At 37.9% G+C, this 12,406-nt stretch overlaps 1 protein-coding gene across 5 annotated transcripts in view; it reads left to right on the top strand.

The window, feature by feature from the left end:
* The window catches only part of FNBP4 (formin binding protein 4), a 38,162-nt gene that overhangs the window by 12,033 nt on the left and 13,723 nt on the right, over positions 1–12,406 (top strand). Inside the window, exons 9-14 of one of the 5 annotated variants that reach the window (XM_082845493.1) lie at positions 3,461–3,585; positions 4,479–4,583; positions 5,491–5,624; positions 6,610–6,797; positions 10,722–10,821; positions 11,684–11,720. In XM_082845493.1, the coding sequence (XP_082701619.1) occupies positions 3,461–3,585; positions 4,479–4,583; positions 5,491–5,624; positions 6,610–6,797; positions 10,722–10,821; positions 11,684–11,696 (665 nt within the window). In that variant the 3' untranslated portion in view covers positions 11,697–11,720. Of the gene's footprint in view, positions 1–3,460; positions 3,586–4,478; positions 4,584–5,490; positions 6,798–10,721; positions 10,822–11,683; positions 11,995–12,406 lie in introns of those variants that run through there. The other 4 variants (XR_014326407.1, XM_082845492.1, XR_014326408.1 and 1 more) reach the window with 4 other exon arrangements.

The following is a 12,406-nucleotide window of genomic DNA, read 5'->3' as shown; positions in this document are numbered from 1 at the left end:
TGAGAGTTGAAAGATGTAGAGGAGAAATCCCTCTTACCCTTTTCTGTTTTCTCTTCAGCAAATAGAAGGATATAGCACTTTTACCCTTTTAGGAAATGCGGGGAAGGAAACTTCTGCCTTTTCCTGCTCCACCTCTGGCGGAGCAGTAGGAAATTGAGAGGCTAGAATCCATCGGGCTGTGTATTCACTACTGATTCGGAGTAACTTCTCCCTCAAAAACAAAAAAATGAGATTGGGTCTCTCCCTCCCTTTTCTTTTTATCACTCACTACGGTAATTGTCATGATAATCTGCATAAAGACCGTGGATTCTCTTTACCTCTCTATTACCAGTTGGTAAACACGGCAGGCAAGGCCCACCTCTGGCAAACCCAGCCTCATTTTCCCTCTCTGTGTACAAGTTGTCCAGCCTTTGGTTGGGTGTGTAGATAGTCTGGTACTGTCATGAGGACCCAAGTCATCTTCAGGGTAATATAGAGGAGAACCTGCTGCATTTTTGCAGTCTGTTACCAGAACTAACTAATTTTAATCACCAAACCTTAGTTGAGTGTACCAAGCAGAAGGTACCTTATAGGTTACAGTTTAAAAATAACAAGTAAACAAAAACACAGGTAATAAATAAATGCAAACATCCTTGAATTTTTCTTTCCAATCAACCATATAGAAGAATATGAAGTAGAATTCTAAAGGTGCCCCTCCCCCCTTCGTCTTTTCACTGTTTTCATGCCCTACGCTGAGGTCCGTTTTCTTTATTTTTTTATCTACATATATTCTTCTAGACCTTTTCCTCTTTTTTTAATATACGTTGGTGGTTTTGTGTGTGTGTGTGTGTGTGTGTGTAATGTGCATATGTAAATTTTACCATAGGTGAGATTAACCATATGGATTGTTAGACATACTTTTTTGTTTAACAAGGTCTTGAAAATTGTTTTTAACTACTGAGTAGTATAGATGTCTTCATTTAACTCTTTCCCCATTGATGGACATTTGTGTCCTTGTTTCACTCTTAGAAGTAATATTACATTCATTTTATCCCAAAAAAGTATAAATATTAGCCATTCAAATATCCATCAAAAGAGTAGTGGATAAATTGTGATGTATTCTTCCAACTGAGTACTAAGCAGCAGTAAAAAATGAATGATCCATTGCTATATGCAGTAACATGGATTAATGTCAGGAACAATAATGTTGAATTTAAAAAGCCACAGAAGAATGCATATGTTAGTGCTCCATGTATATAAGTTGAAAAATAAGCAGAAATATTGTGCTTAAAGATCTATCCATGATGAAAGTAGAGGCATTTACCAACACCATCAGGGTGTGTCTGGTGTGAACATGTTGGGGGAGAGGCACAGGGAGCTTCGAGGTGTTATTAATAGTCTTCTGTTAAGCTGGGTTGTAGTTACTTGAGTGCTCATGTTGTTTTTTAAATATATTATACTCATTAGTTAATGATACTATGCAATTAAAATAATGCTGTAGTAAACATCTTGGTACATCTATCTTTATGCAGATTTTAGTACCATTATAGTATAGATTCCCAGTGGTATATTGCTAGGTCAAGGGGTATGTGCATTTTCATTTGATAGATCCTGCCTAACTGCCCTCAAAAATAATCAAGTCTTAGAGCTCTAGCAGTGCTTAAAATTGTTAAATTCTTAAACCTGCCATCACCTGTAAGATGTCTAATATACCAATGAACTATAAACTAGTGAAAGTAGAAAGATTTGGTTTTAGACAACATGAAAATGCAGAAGGAATATTAATGATCAAATAAAAAGAACAAGGCCATTGTATGAAAAGATTAAGTACTTAATACAAAATTTTAGGCTAATGAAAGCTGTTGAGAGTGATATTAAAGTCACATTTCTTCTCTAGATCAAATATTAACCAGCGTTAAGAAAAGGTACTCAAATTTGTTTTTTTGTTTGTTTTTAGTCTGTGATCCTCCAGAGAGATGGATTTACATTGTATATGTGGATTAGTTTGGTAAGCAGGTGTTAAGCAAACATAACAAAGAGTTCATATCTTTTAGTCCATTTAAGTATGTGGTAAACCTACCTATTCTTTTTTGGAGATTCCCACTACCAGCAGACAGCACCAACCAGAAGAGTAGGTAGGTCCAATAAAGGCTGTCTACAGGTGTTAACCAGTTCAGGAAGGAAGTTATTTGGTAGTTTAATATGCTGCTCTGGTCTTGAAAGCCTTTTTTTAAAAAATAAATTTATTTGTTTTTATTTTTCGGCTGCGTTGGGTCTTCATTGCTGCACATGGGCTTTCTTTCATTGCGGTGCACGGGCTTCTCATTTCAGTGGCTTCTCTTGTTGCGGAGCACGGGCTATAGGCACATGGGCTTCAGTAGTTGTGGCATGTGGGCTCAGTAGTTGTGGCTCGCGGACTCTAGAGGGCAGGCTCAGTCGTTGCGGCGCCAGGCTTAGTTGTTCCACAGCATGTGGGATCTTCGCGGACCAGGGCTTGAACCCGTGTCCCCTGCGTTGGCAGGCGGATTCGTAACCACTGCACCACCAGGGAAGCCCTGAAAGCCTTTCTATCAAAACCCATTTGATAAAGAACCGTTAGATATTCTAGCTTTTGTAAATAATTGAAGCCATGATTTTCTGGAAGAGAAGATTAGAAAAGATTAATAGATGAAGGAGGAAGGGAAAGCAGAAACTTCTTGGTAATGTGGTAAAACAAAGTAAATCATGTATATAGACACATTTTAAGAAAGGTGATTATAGGGGCTTCCCTGATGGTGCAGTGGTTAAGAATCTGCCTGCCAATGCAGGGGACGCAGGTTCGAACCCTGCTCCGGGAAGATCCCACATGCCGTGGAACAACTAAGCCCGTGCACCCCAACTGCTGAGCCTGCGTGCTGCCACTACAGAAGCCCGCAGTCCTAGAGCTCGTGCTCCACAACAAGAGAGGCCACCGCAATGAGAAGCCTGCACACCACAATGAAGAGTGGCACCCGCTCGCCACAATTAGAGAAAGCCCATGTGCAGCAATGAAGACCCAATGCAGCCAAAAATAAATAAATAAAATAAATTTATTTTTAAAAAAAGAAAGGTGATTATAAAGGATTAAATTTTTTGGCTCTTTAGAGACAGTAGGTTGATAAGTCACTAGGGCTTCCTTAACATGTAAGGAGAAAACAGGCAAAGGAGAGTGCTAATAACTTTCAGATATTTGCTACAGGGTAAGAAAATGTATTTGGGGCTCTATTAGTATTGGTCCTTTTTTTTTTAATTTAATTTTTTTTATTGAAGTATAGTTGATTTACAATGTGCCAATCTGTCCTGTACAGCTAAGTGACTCAGTTATACACATATAGACATCCTTTTTTTTATATTTTTTCATTATGGTTTATCAGAGGATATTGAATATAGTTCCCTGTGCTATAGAGTAGGACCTCGTTGTTTACAGTCCTTTTGATTTAATTTCACATATTTTCTTTTTTAGCAATTGGTGCTGAAAATTCAGAAAAAGTAGATGAAAATTCGGACAAAGAGATGGAAGTAGAAGAATCTCCAGAAAAGATTAAAGTACAAACAGCACCTAAAGTAGAAGAAGAACAGGACTTGAAAGTATGTATATTACTTAATGCAATTTGACAAATAAGTATTTTTAAATTGGCGAACCATTTTAAATAGGCCAACTACTTTCTTTTAGCAAGTAGTAAAAAGTAATCTTTACTATCTCCAAATATAAATCATTTATTTGGTTAGGTGAAAAGGTTATATTTAAGGCTGAAATAAGGAGCTATGAGACTGACTTGATGTCGAGAAATTATCTAAAAATAAATTCTAAATGCTTAATTACTTATAAGTAAGTCTCCATTGGAAAGCAGTAGCTTATCAAATATAGGCTTCTCTAGTTTGGAAGTACTAAAGAGACTCAAGTTACAAATTTAATTCCTGCATGAACTACTTGTCCTTACACAAAGGCATATTTGTTTCCAATTTCATTTCTGTTGCTAATGTCATGAGAAGAATTGGACCAAGTAAGTGTGTGGCTCTTAAAGTGTGATCTGTTGGAAAAACCACTTAGCATATTCTTTTGACTTGAAAGAGTTTGTCCACTCACCAGCTAGTGTACAGCCGTGTAGATGGGACTGGGAGAATTAATTTTGTTCAGTGTGGGGCTAGTGTAAGCAATTAGTAATGGATAAATGATGGCTTGGACAATATTGGGGGTTATGTCATTTAGGACCTATTTTCAACTTCCATATCGTATTAGAGTAGATAGTGCGTCTGATTTCTCTTGACCTTGTCTCATTATTTAACACTTTGTTATGTGAATTATTTTACTGTAAATTAGGGTTTTATCTTGTACATAACTAGTTGCGGTATGTGAGAAAGGCTGTTTATAGGCAGACCCATTTTTCTAGTATCTTCAACAATAAATGAAAGATTTTACATAATAAAATTTTGCTGACTCTGTTTTTATTTTTCCTTTTTTTTTCTTTCCTGCATTACAGTTTCAGATTGGAGAACTGGCAAATACCCTGACAAGTAAATTTGAATTCTTAGGCATTAATAGGCAGTCCATCTCCAACTTTCATGTGCTGCTTTTACAGACTGAGGTAATTTAGCCATTTTTAGTATAAACAGTCAGTGTTTGAATGAAATGCTGTGTGTGTGAGGAATCTGTCTTATTTATGTTTCAATCCTAAATTTAAATTTTTAATCTTCATGTATATTTGAACCACCAACCCAGGAAATAAAACTACGTATTAGCCAAAGCAAAACATAATTATGGAAATAAATACTGAGAGTTTGTGTATGATGATGATACTTAACCCCCTTGAATTGGCATATATTCTGTTTTTCTAAGAAATTAAAATTCTGTTCATAGTGATGATGAGACCACATAATGTTGAAAGAACTTTATAAGTGTTAAAGCATTACAGACTTTTTTGGCGGGGCACGGGCAGGGGTGGCACTCAGCTTTTGGGATCTTAGTTCCCCCACCAGGGATCACACCCGGGCCCACGGCAGTGAAAGCGAGGAGTCCTAACCACTGGGTCGCCAGGGAATTCCCTATAGGTCTACTTAAAAAGAGAAGTTCTGGATCCTATTTGTAACCTGTGTACTTTACAATAAATAGGATTAGGTAAGGAATTCCTGTAGGAAGCTCACTGATTTCCTTGAGAACTAAACCTTTAATTTTGATTAATAACATTACTTAATTGAATGAACTATCCACCCAAAAAATAAAGTTACTGGGGAACCATCTTAATATAGTCCAAAGGGAAAAACAAAACTACTGCTACTCATTTTCACAGATGTTGGAGATTTGACAGTACTGGGGTCCAGTCTCATTTTTGAGAACTCTGAAGAGCAAACAAGATTTTTTAGCCTGGGATTTCTTTTCCCGTTTGGTCTAGTCTGCTGCCAGAGTATACATCATGGACCAGAAGACTTAAGTTCCTTTTACCTCTGCCTCCTGACATAATAATAAGTCTTTAACTTACTGCTTTTTTATTTTAGACACGGATTGCAGACTGGCGGGAAGGGGCTCTTAATGGAAACTACCTTAAACGAAAACTTCAGGATGCAGCAGAACAACTAAAACAGTATGAAATAAACGCCACTCCTAAAGGCTGGTCCTGCCACTGGGACAGGTACGCACTCTTCTCCCCTTTTCACCTTTCACCTTTGACATCTCAGACTTGATTTGTGATCACCACCACCTGACGACCTGACAGCCTGTCTGGAGACTGAGAGCAGCTGCGTTAGCGGTGCTGGGCAGGCAGAGCACCCCGAGCACTTGCAGAGTTTGGGCCAGCCACACGTTGGAGAAACAAAAAGCAATGTCTAAAGTGTTCCATGTAACGGATTTTTTCCCAAGATTGGACAAAGCTGGTTTTTACTCCAGAGTGTTGTTGCACGGAGTAGGGCGGGCTTGGGGGTTAAGCGCATGCGAGAGCTCTGTGCGCTTTACAGGACCTCTGGAAGCAACTACTCCTGATTAACCTCGGTGAAGTTAAGGAAAGCTTCGTGGCTGAAGATGTGAATGAAGAACAAGATTACTATCTTCTGCCAGCAGGTCAGATGAAAACATTTCTTTTTATATTTGGCTTTTCTTGATTTTTTTTTCGTTATTTGAAATCTTTGCTCTTTTATTTTTCAGCTCCCAGATCCTCTCCCTCTCTTTAGCTTTCACTGTGTTTGGTATCAAGAGTATGAAATGTGAATTCCACGGTTCAAGAGGGGAAGAGTCACCTTTCGCAAACTTCGTTCTCTTCTTTGGAAGGGAAATTAGTGTTCTAGGAGATTGAGTCCCTTTGCTAATGAAACTTGAAACCCTGTTAAGCATTGGCAAAAAAAAAAAAAAAAAGATGTGAGAGGTGTTTTTCTAAGTCATCTGTTGGAGTGAGAGGGCTCAGGGCTGTATTCACAGAGCTGCTGGCAGTGCAAATAGCTTTGAATTATCCTTGGTTCTCCATCCTCAATTGTCAAAGCTCTTTGTTGCCTTTGTGAATAGCAGTCCATTAAGAAGAGGTTCGTCCCTGTGAGAGCAGACTGCTGTCCTGGGACAGGACCAAATGGAAGTGTCTTTGTAGGAGAATGGGTCTTAAAACATGTGTTTTCTTTCTTGTAATTTAGGGATCATAGACGATATTTCTATGTAAACGAACAGTCGGGCGAGTCTCAGTGGGAGTTCCCAGATGGTGAGGAGGAAGAGGAAGAAAGCCAAGCACAAGAAAGTAGAGACGAGACTCTTCCTAAACAGACCTTGAAAGACAAAACTGGCACTGACTCAAATTCTACAGACTCTTCCGAGAATTCCACAGGTGGGACAATTTACCCTATATTAATTGGAGAGAAATTATTTTAGAGGAAAAAAAAGACTTGTATTAACATGTAAAAGAAAATAATTTAAATCATAATCACATAAATTTCTAACTAAAAAATAATGGCTTGCCCTAAGGAAAAGAAAAAAAGAATGCAGGGCTTATATTGAAGAAAATTAAGGTAGTGACTAGTTGGAAGTAAGCATAGTATTGATACCAGCCAGACGCCGCTAAAAAGTAAAATTATGAGCTGGTGTATTTTGATTTTAAAAGATTGTCCTGTAACTATTCTGTCATGCCACAGACGAAGCTGTGGATTTCCAATAACAGGAATTCTAATTAATGCTAAGGAACCAGTTATTTAAATTGTCGATATTTATGTGGAGTAATAAGAGATTTGTTCTGCCTTTCTGTAGAGCACTTAGTCTGCTGATTTTGCAACCTCATTTTTACACTTCACTAATCTCGTAGGAAGTATGGTTGTTACAAACCAAAATGATCTGAATAAATGCTGTGAAACTAGGACCATACTTGTTTCAGAGAAGCAAAATAATTGATCATTGCAAATCATCAATATTCTCGTATAAAACAATTAAGATGGCTCAATCCAGTTAAAGTACTCTTAGGGAACTTTAGTTTGGTTATGTAATTTTTTTTTTTGCGGGTGCGGGCCTCTCACTGTTGCGGCCTCTCCCGTTGCGGAGCACAGGCTCCAGACGCTCAGGCTCAGCGGCCATGGCTCACGGCCCAGCCGCTCCACGGCATATGGGATCCCCCCGGACGGGGTTACGAACCCGCGTCCCCTGCATCGGCAGGCGGACCCTCAACCACTGTGCCACCAGGGAAGCCCTGGTTATATAAATTTAAAAAAGAAAAAAAAGGCTTTCACATTTCACAGTTTTTCATTTACTCTGAGAATCTGAAGAGCCATTGCTTGATTTCCTTATTATGGAAGAAGATACACTGTTTTTTTCCTTCGAAGTCCCATCTTTCTTGGAATGACAAAAATAAGTGGCTAATGAAGCATAGTCAAGACTGTGATGAACAAACAGCCTTTCAATCTGAAAAACTGGTAGATGTTTGTTTAAATGATAGCATGTGAAGGTAAGAGTGTTGTGGAATGATTTCTAAAGTCATAAACCTTTGTGAACTATATTCAATATTTTGTAATAACCTATAATGGAAAAAATCTGAAAAGTATATATATGTATAACTGAATCACTTTGCTGTATGCCTGAAACATTGTAAATCAGACTACAATTTTTTTTAGTTAAAAAATAAAGTCACAAACCTTTGAGGATAAAAAGATAGTTTTTGGTAAGATGGGAGTGAAGAGCTGAATTCTTACGTCCTCTGCTAATCAAAAATAATATTTTGTATTCTACTGGCTCCCTAATCCCAGTAGAAAAGTTCTGATTGTGTACCAAATAAAAATGGTCATGTACCAATGATTTTGTTAACTTCTTAAATAGCCTAAGAATCATTATCAGGTCACTCAAAATAGGCACCTATGACTGCAGATAATTTTAGAACATAGCAAAAAAGTGGTGTTCTACTTCATATTTCAGAAAAAATAATTCTTAAGTTACAGGGTGTACCATTTTCATGAAGAGATTTTCTTTAGATTACTTTCTCATTCTTTGGGTACTGAATAGTAGATACGTCTAGTAACTTGGTTGTATTTACTTTTTAATAGTTAGTGACCTGAAGAGGCTTGATGGTGGTTCTGGTTTGGTGATTCCCTTCTTGACCAGTGTCTAATGTCGCTTCTTATATGTTCTAAAGCTGAATTGCTAATGCTAAGTGTTGTGTGAATACCTTAGAGTTAAACATTAAGTTACTTTCTCCCTTTGTTAATGACACGCAGTTGGTACTGTCTGATAAAGGAAAAAGCCACTGGTAAACCAGCTTATATTTTTGAGCCTCTTGATTGAGAGCTACTAAAACCACATGATAAACTTGATCTAAATAAAATCCAAATCTTGTACTAAGGTCTTTGGAATTGAAGAGCAATACCAATCGCTGTTTTAAGCCTGTAAAGAAAGTGTATAATGCTTGCTTTTTGTCAGCCCAACAGTGGTTAAAATCATCTTTTAAAGAAGAAAACATATACACTGAGGAGCAAGAAAGTTTCAAAGTTCTGTTCATTTTTAATCCTTGTTCATTGTTGCATGTTTGAATTTGACATTATATCTCTTAAGATGAGTGATACTTCAAGATACCCAACATGTCTGTTTTGCTGGGCTTTTGTCAGGTTAAGTTAAGCTGCTTTTCCAAAAAGTCTTATTTCTATAATAATTTCTTGATTTAAACTGATAAACTGGCCTCTTGCCTCAAAATACTAAGTAATAATACTTTTGGGGGAGTATAGGGAAACAATAAAAGAAGCCTACCTTTATAAGAAAGAAAGCCTGATTTTCTATTTATATAGAAGTAAAGATTCATAGAAAAAATATGTTCTTGGAGAATTCAACATTTGTATCCTCACGGTATTCTGTTTTTAAGCTTGGTAGTTTAAAAAATTTATCAGCACATAATAAAAGCTATGTATATACCATTTTAATCTCTCCTTGGACTTCAGACTTAATGTTCTCTTAAATGGCAAAATACCTCAACTGGGTTAAATTTAGAAATGAAGAGAAGCAGTATGTAATATGACATCCATGGATATTCAAACTAGGATTTCTCAAAATTCTTTGTATTTAAGCTAAAAGAGATAATTATCAGTGTTACGATGCAGCTTTTATGTTTTGAGTAAACTTAGTTTAGGATTCAAATATTAACTCTAAAAGTGCTCCTTGTATGATCTAAATTTATCAAGTCTAGTTTGTTTCCTATTTACAGAAAGCTCAATTGTTTCTGATTAACTTTGTTGAAGGTTGTAAACCACATTATTAATCTTGAACCTGCTGTGTTTTCTTGATTTCCTCTGCATAGCAGCTTCTCACCATCATAAACATACCAGTATTGCATTATGCTTCCAGATGAGAAACCTGCCAACATATAAATCTGACAAATTTGTTTACCTACCATATATTATGGTTGGTTTAGTAAAAGGAAGTTTAATAAGTTATTAATCCTCAGTGTTTACTTCCTCAGTTCTGATGTAATCTTGATGTACTATTATGTAATGTAGTAGACTGCCTGCCCATACCCAAACTGTCTACCAGTTAGTGTAGAGATTCATAAAGCTTAATGAGACACTTGAAGTCTTTTAGCTGGAAAACTACATTCTTGTTTTCTGGTGAATTTTTTTCAGTTCCCTTTTCCTTGGTAGTAAGCAGTTTCTCAAAATAATTAGAGTAACCGTGTGAATTATGTTCTTCAAGTCTCTTACATAATGTATCATCTACCTGTTCCGTAAAAAAGTGAAGCTATTCTAAAAGCCAAATGGTTCATGGCTGCTTTGGTTTTACACTGTTGAGTGCCAGTGTGCTGTATTTTGAGCAAAGTAAGGTAAAAGGCCTTATCCTTGTTCTAGAGCCTTTTATAATAGAGTCGCTATTTAATCTGCTGCTTTGACCATGGAATTTGACAGGTGACGGCATCTGGATCTCTACTCCGTGAGAAGTGAAATTTGAGATTTCTAACGCACTTAGACTCCTGATATTTCACCAGGACATCTTGTTAAAATAGCACTAGGGGAGTTCCCTCATGGCCTAGTGGTTAGGATTCTGAGCTTTCACTACTGTGACCCGGGTTCAATTCCTGGTGGAGGAACTGAGATCCTGCAAGCAAAACGCACGGCTCGGCCAAAAAATATATATATATATATATCACTAGACTAGGGGTCAGACTTGACCACTAAGAGCTATATGATCTTGGGCAAGTCATTTCCCTCCTGGGTTTCATTACCTTTAAAATGAGAGGGGTAAACTAGACGATTTCTCATGTCTCTTCTACTCCTAAATTCTATGATTTTAGGGAGAAAATCCCCTTCAGCATTCCTGGGATATATATCTAATAGTCCCAAATATTGTGAAACTTCCCTATTGACGATAAAGAGGGATGGGGAAGGCTGCAAGTAAGTATATCTTCCTATTTTCTCTAATCTTTAAATCTTTTCCCAGCAGAGAAAGGGTAGTAATTTACTATGACTTTTGCAAATTTTGAGGAAAGCTAACCCTGCAGCTCCTCAGCTATAATTTCTTAACTTCAGCAGCCATTTCAAATCCTCCATATCTTCAAACACCTCTTCTCTGTGTTATATTTATCACTATCATTTACCTTGAAGATTCATGCTCCCTGATTTCCCTTTTCTCATCACAAGAATAAAAAATTACCCTCTCTCATTTGTTGCTGTGATTTAGTAAATGAATAATTCACACAAAGGTGTGAAGGAGTGATAGGATTGACAATACCACCTTGCAAATGGATTTTTGAAACTTAGTAACCCAAATTAATTGAAATGGGGAGAGTTTGTGTGATTTGAATGTGTACTTCTCTGGGTCATCCTTAATTACTTATCTAGCTCACTAAAAGATAAAGTACATGGAATCAGTATTGCAAATGCACATCATTCACTCACTTTTGAAATAAAGAAGACCCCAGAATGTTGCCTTCTAGTTGTGTATCTTTGAAATAAACTTCAGGTTCAGATGACTGAATTTCTCATTAAGTTGATGTGATGTTGCTTCATTTACTCAGCCATAAATCTGTACCCAGAAAACAAGACTAGTATAACACAGCTGGGGCGAGTGCTAACAGTAAATTCTATAAATTTATCTTTTCATGGAAGTCATTTTTGAACTGAGTTTAATATTTCAGTGACATCAGTGTAGAATAGATGTCTGTGGGACAGGTTTTGTCTATATAATCAGTTGAACATTTCTGTGTTCATGGAGTTTTAGACTTGCTTTTTCCCTGACTCCTATTTGTTTTCATAGGTTCTCTTTGTAAAGAGTCCTTTTCTGGCCAAGTTTCTTCTTCATCACTCATGCCACTTACTCCGTTCTGGACCCTTCTTCAGTCAAATGTGCCCGTGCTTCAACCTCCATTACCTTTGGAAATGCCACCGCCTCCGCCTCCACCTCCAGAATCCCCGCCTCCCCCTCCCCCTCCTCCTCCTCCTGCAGAAGATGGTGAGATCCAGGAGGTCGAGATGGAGGATGAAGGAAGTGAGGAGCCTCCTGCTCCAGGAACGGAGGAGGATACTCCATTGAAACCTTCAGCACAAACCACAGTTGTAACTAGCCAGGTGAGAAATGCCATCTGGCGTTCTGAAAAGTTTTGGAGGACCGGGGCATGATTGACACGTTTTATTTATTTATTTATTTATTTTTTATTTTGGGCTGTGTTGGGTCTTTGTTGCTGCGTGTGGGCTTTCTCTAGTTGTGGCAAACGGGGGCTACTCTTCATTGTGGTGCACGTGCTTCTCATTGCAGTGGCTTCTCTTGTTGCAGATCACAGGCTCTAGGTGCGTGGGCTCAGTAGTTGTGGCATGTGGGCCCTAGAGCACATGGGCTTCAGTAGTTGCAGCGAGCAGGCTTCAGTAGTTGTGGCTTACAGGCCCAGTAGCTGTGGCTTGCGGGCTTTAGAGCGCAGGCTCAGTAGTTGTGGGGCACAGGCTTACTTGCTCCGCAGCATGTGGGATCTTCCCGGACCGGGGA

Source organism: Leucopleurus acutus, assembly GCF_964270905.1.
Source record: "Leucopleurus acutus genome assembly, chromosome: 8".
In the NCBI taxonomy this organism is placed as follows: domain Eukaryota; kingdom Metazoa; phylum Chordata; class Mammalia; order Artiodactyla; family Delphinidae; genus Leucopleurus; species Leucopleurus acutus.
Note: the sequence above shows the minus strand (reverse complement) of the source record. Positions and strands in the feature narration are given on the sequence as shown.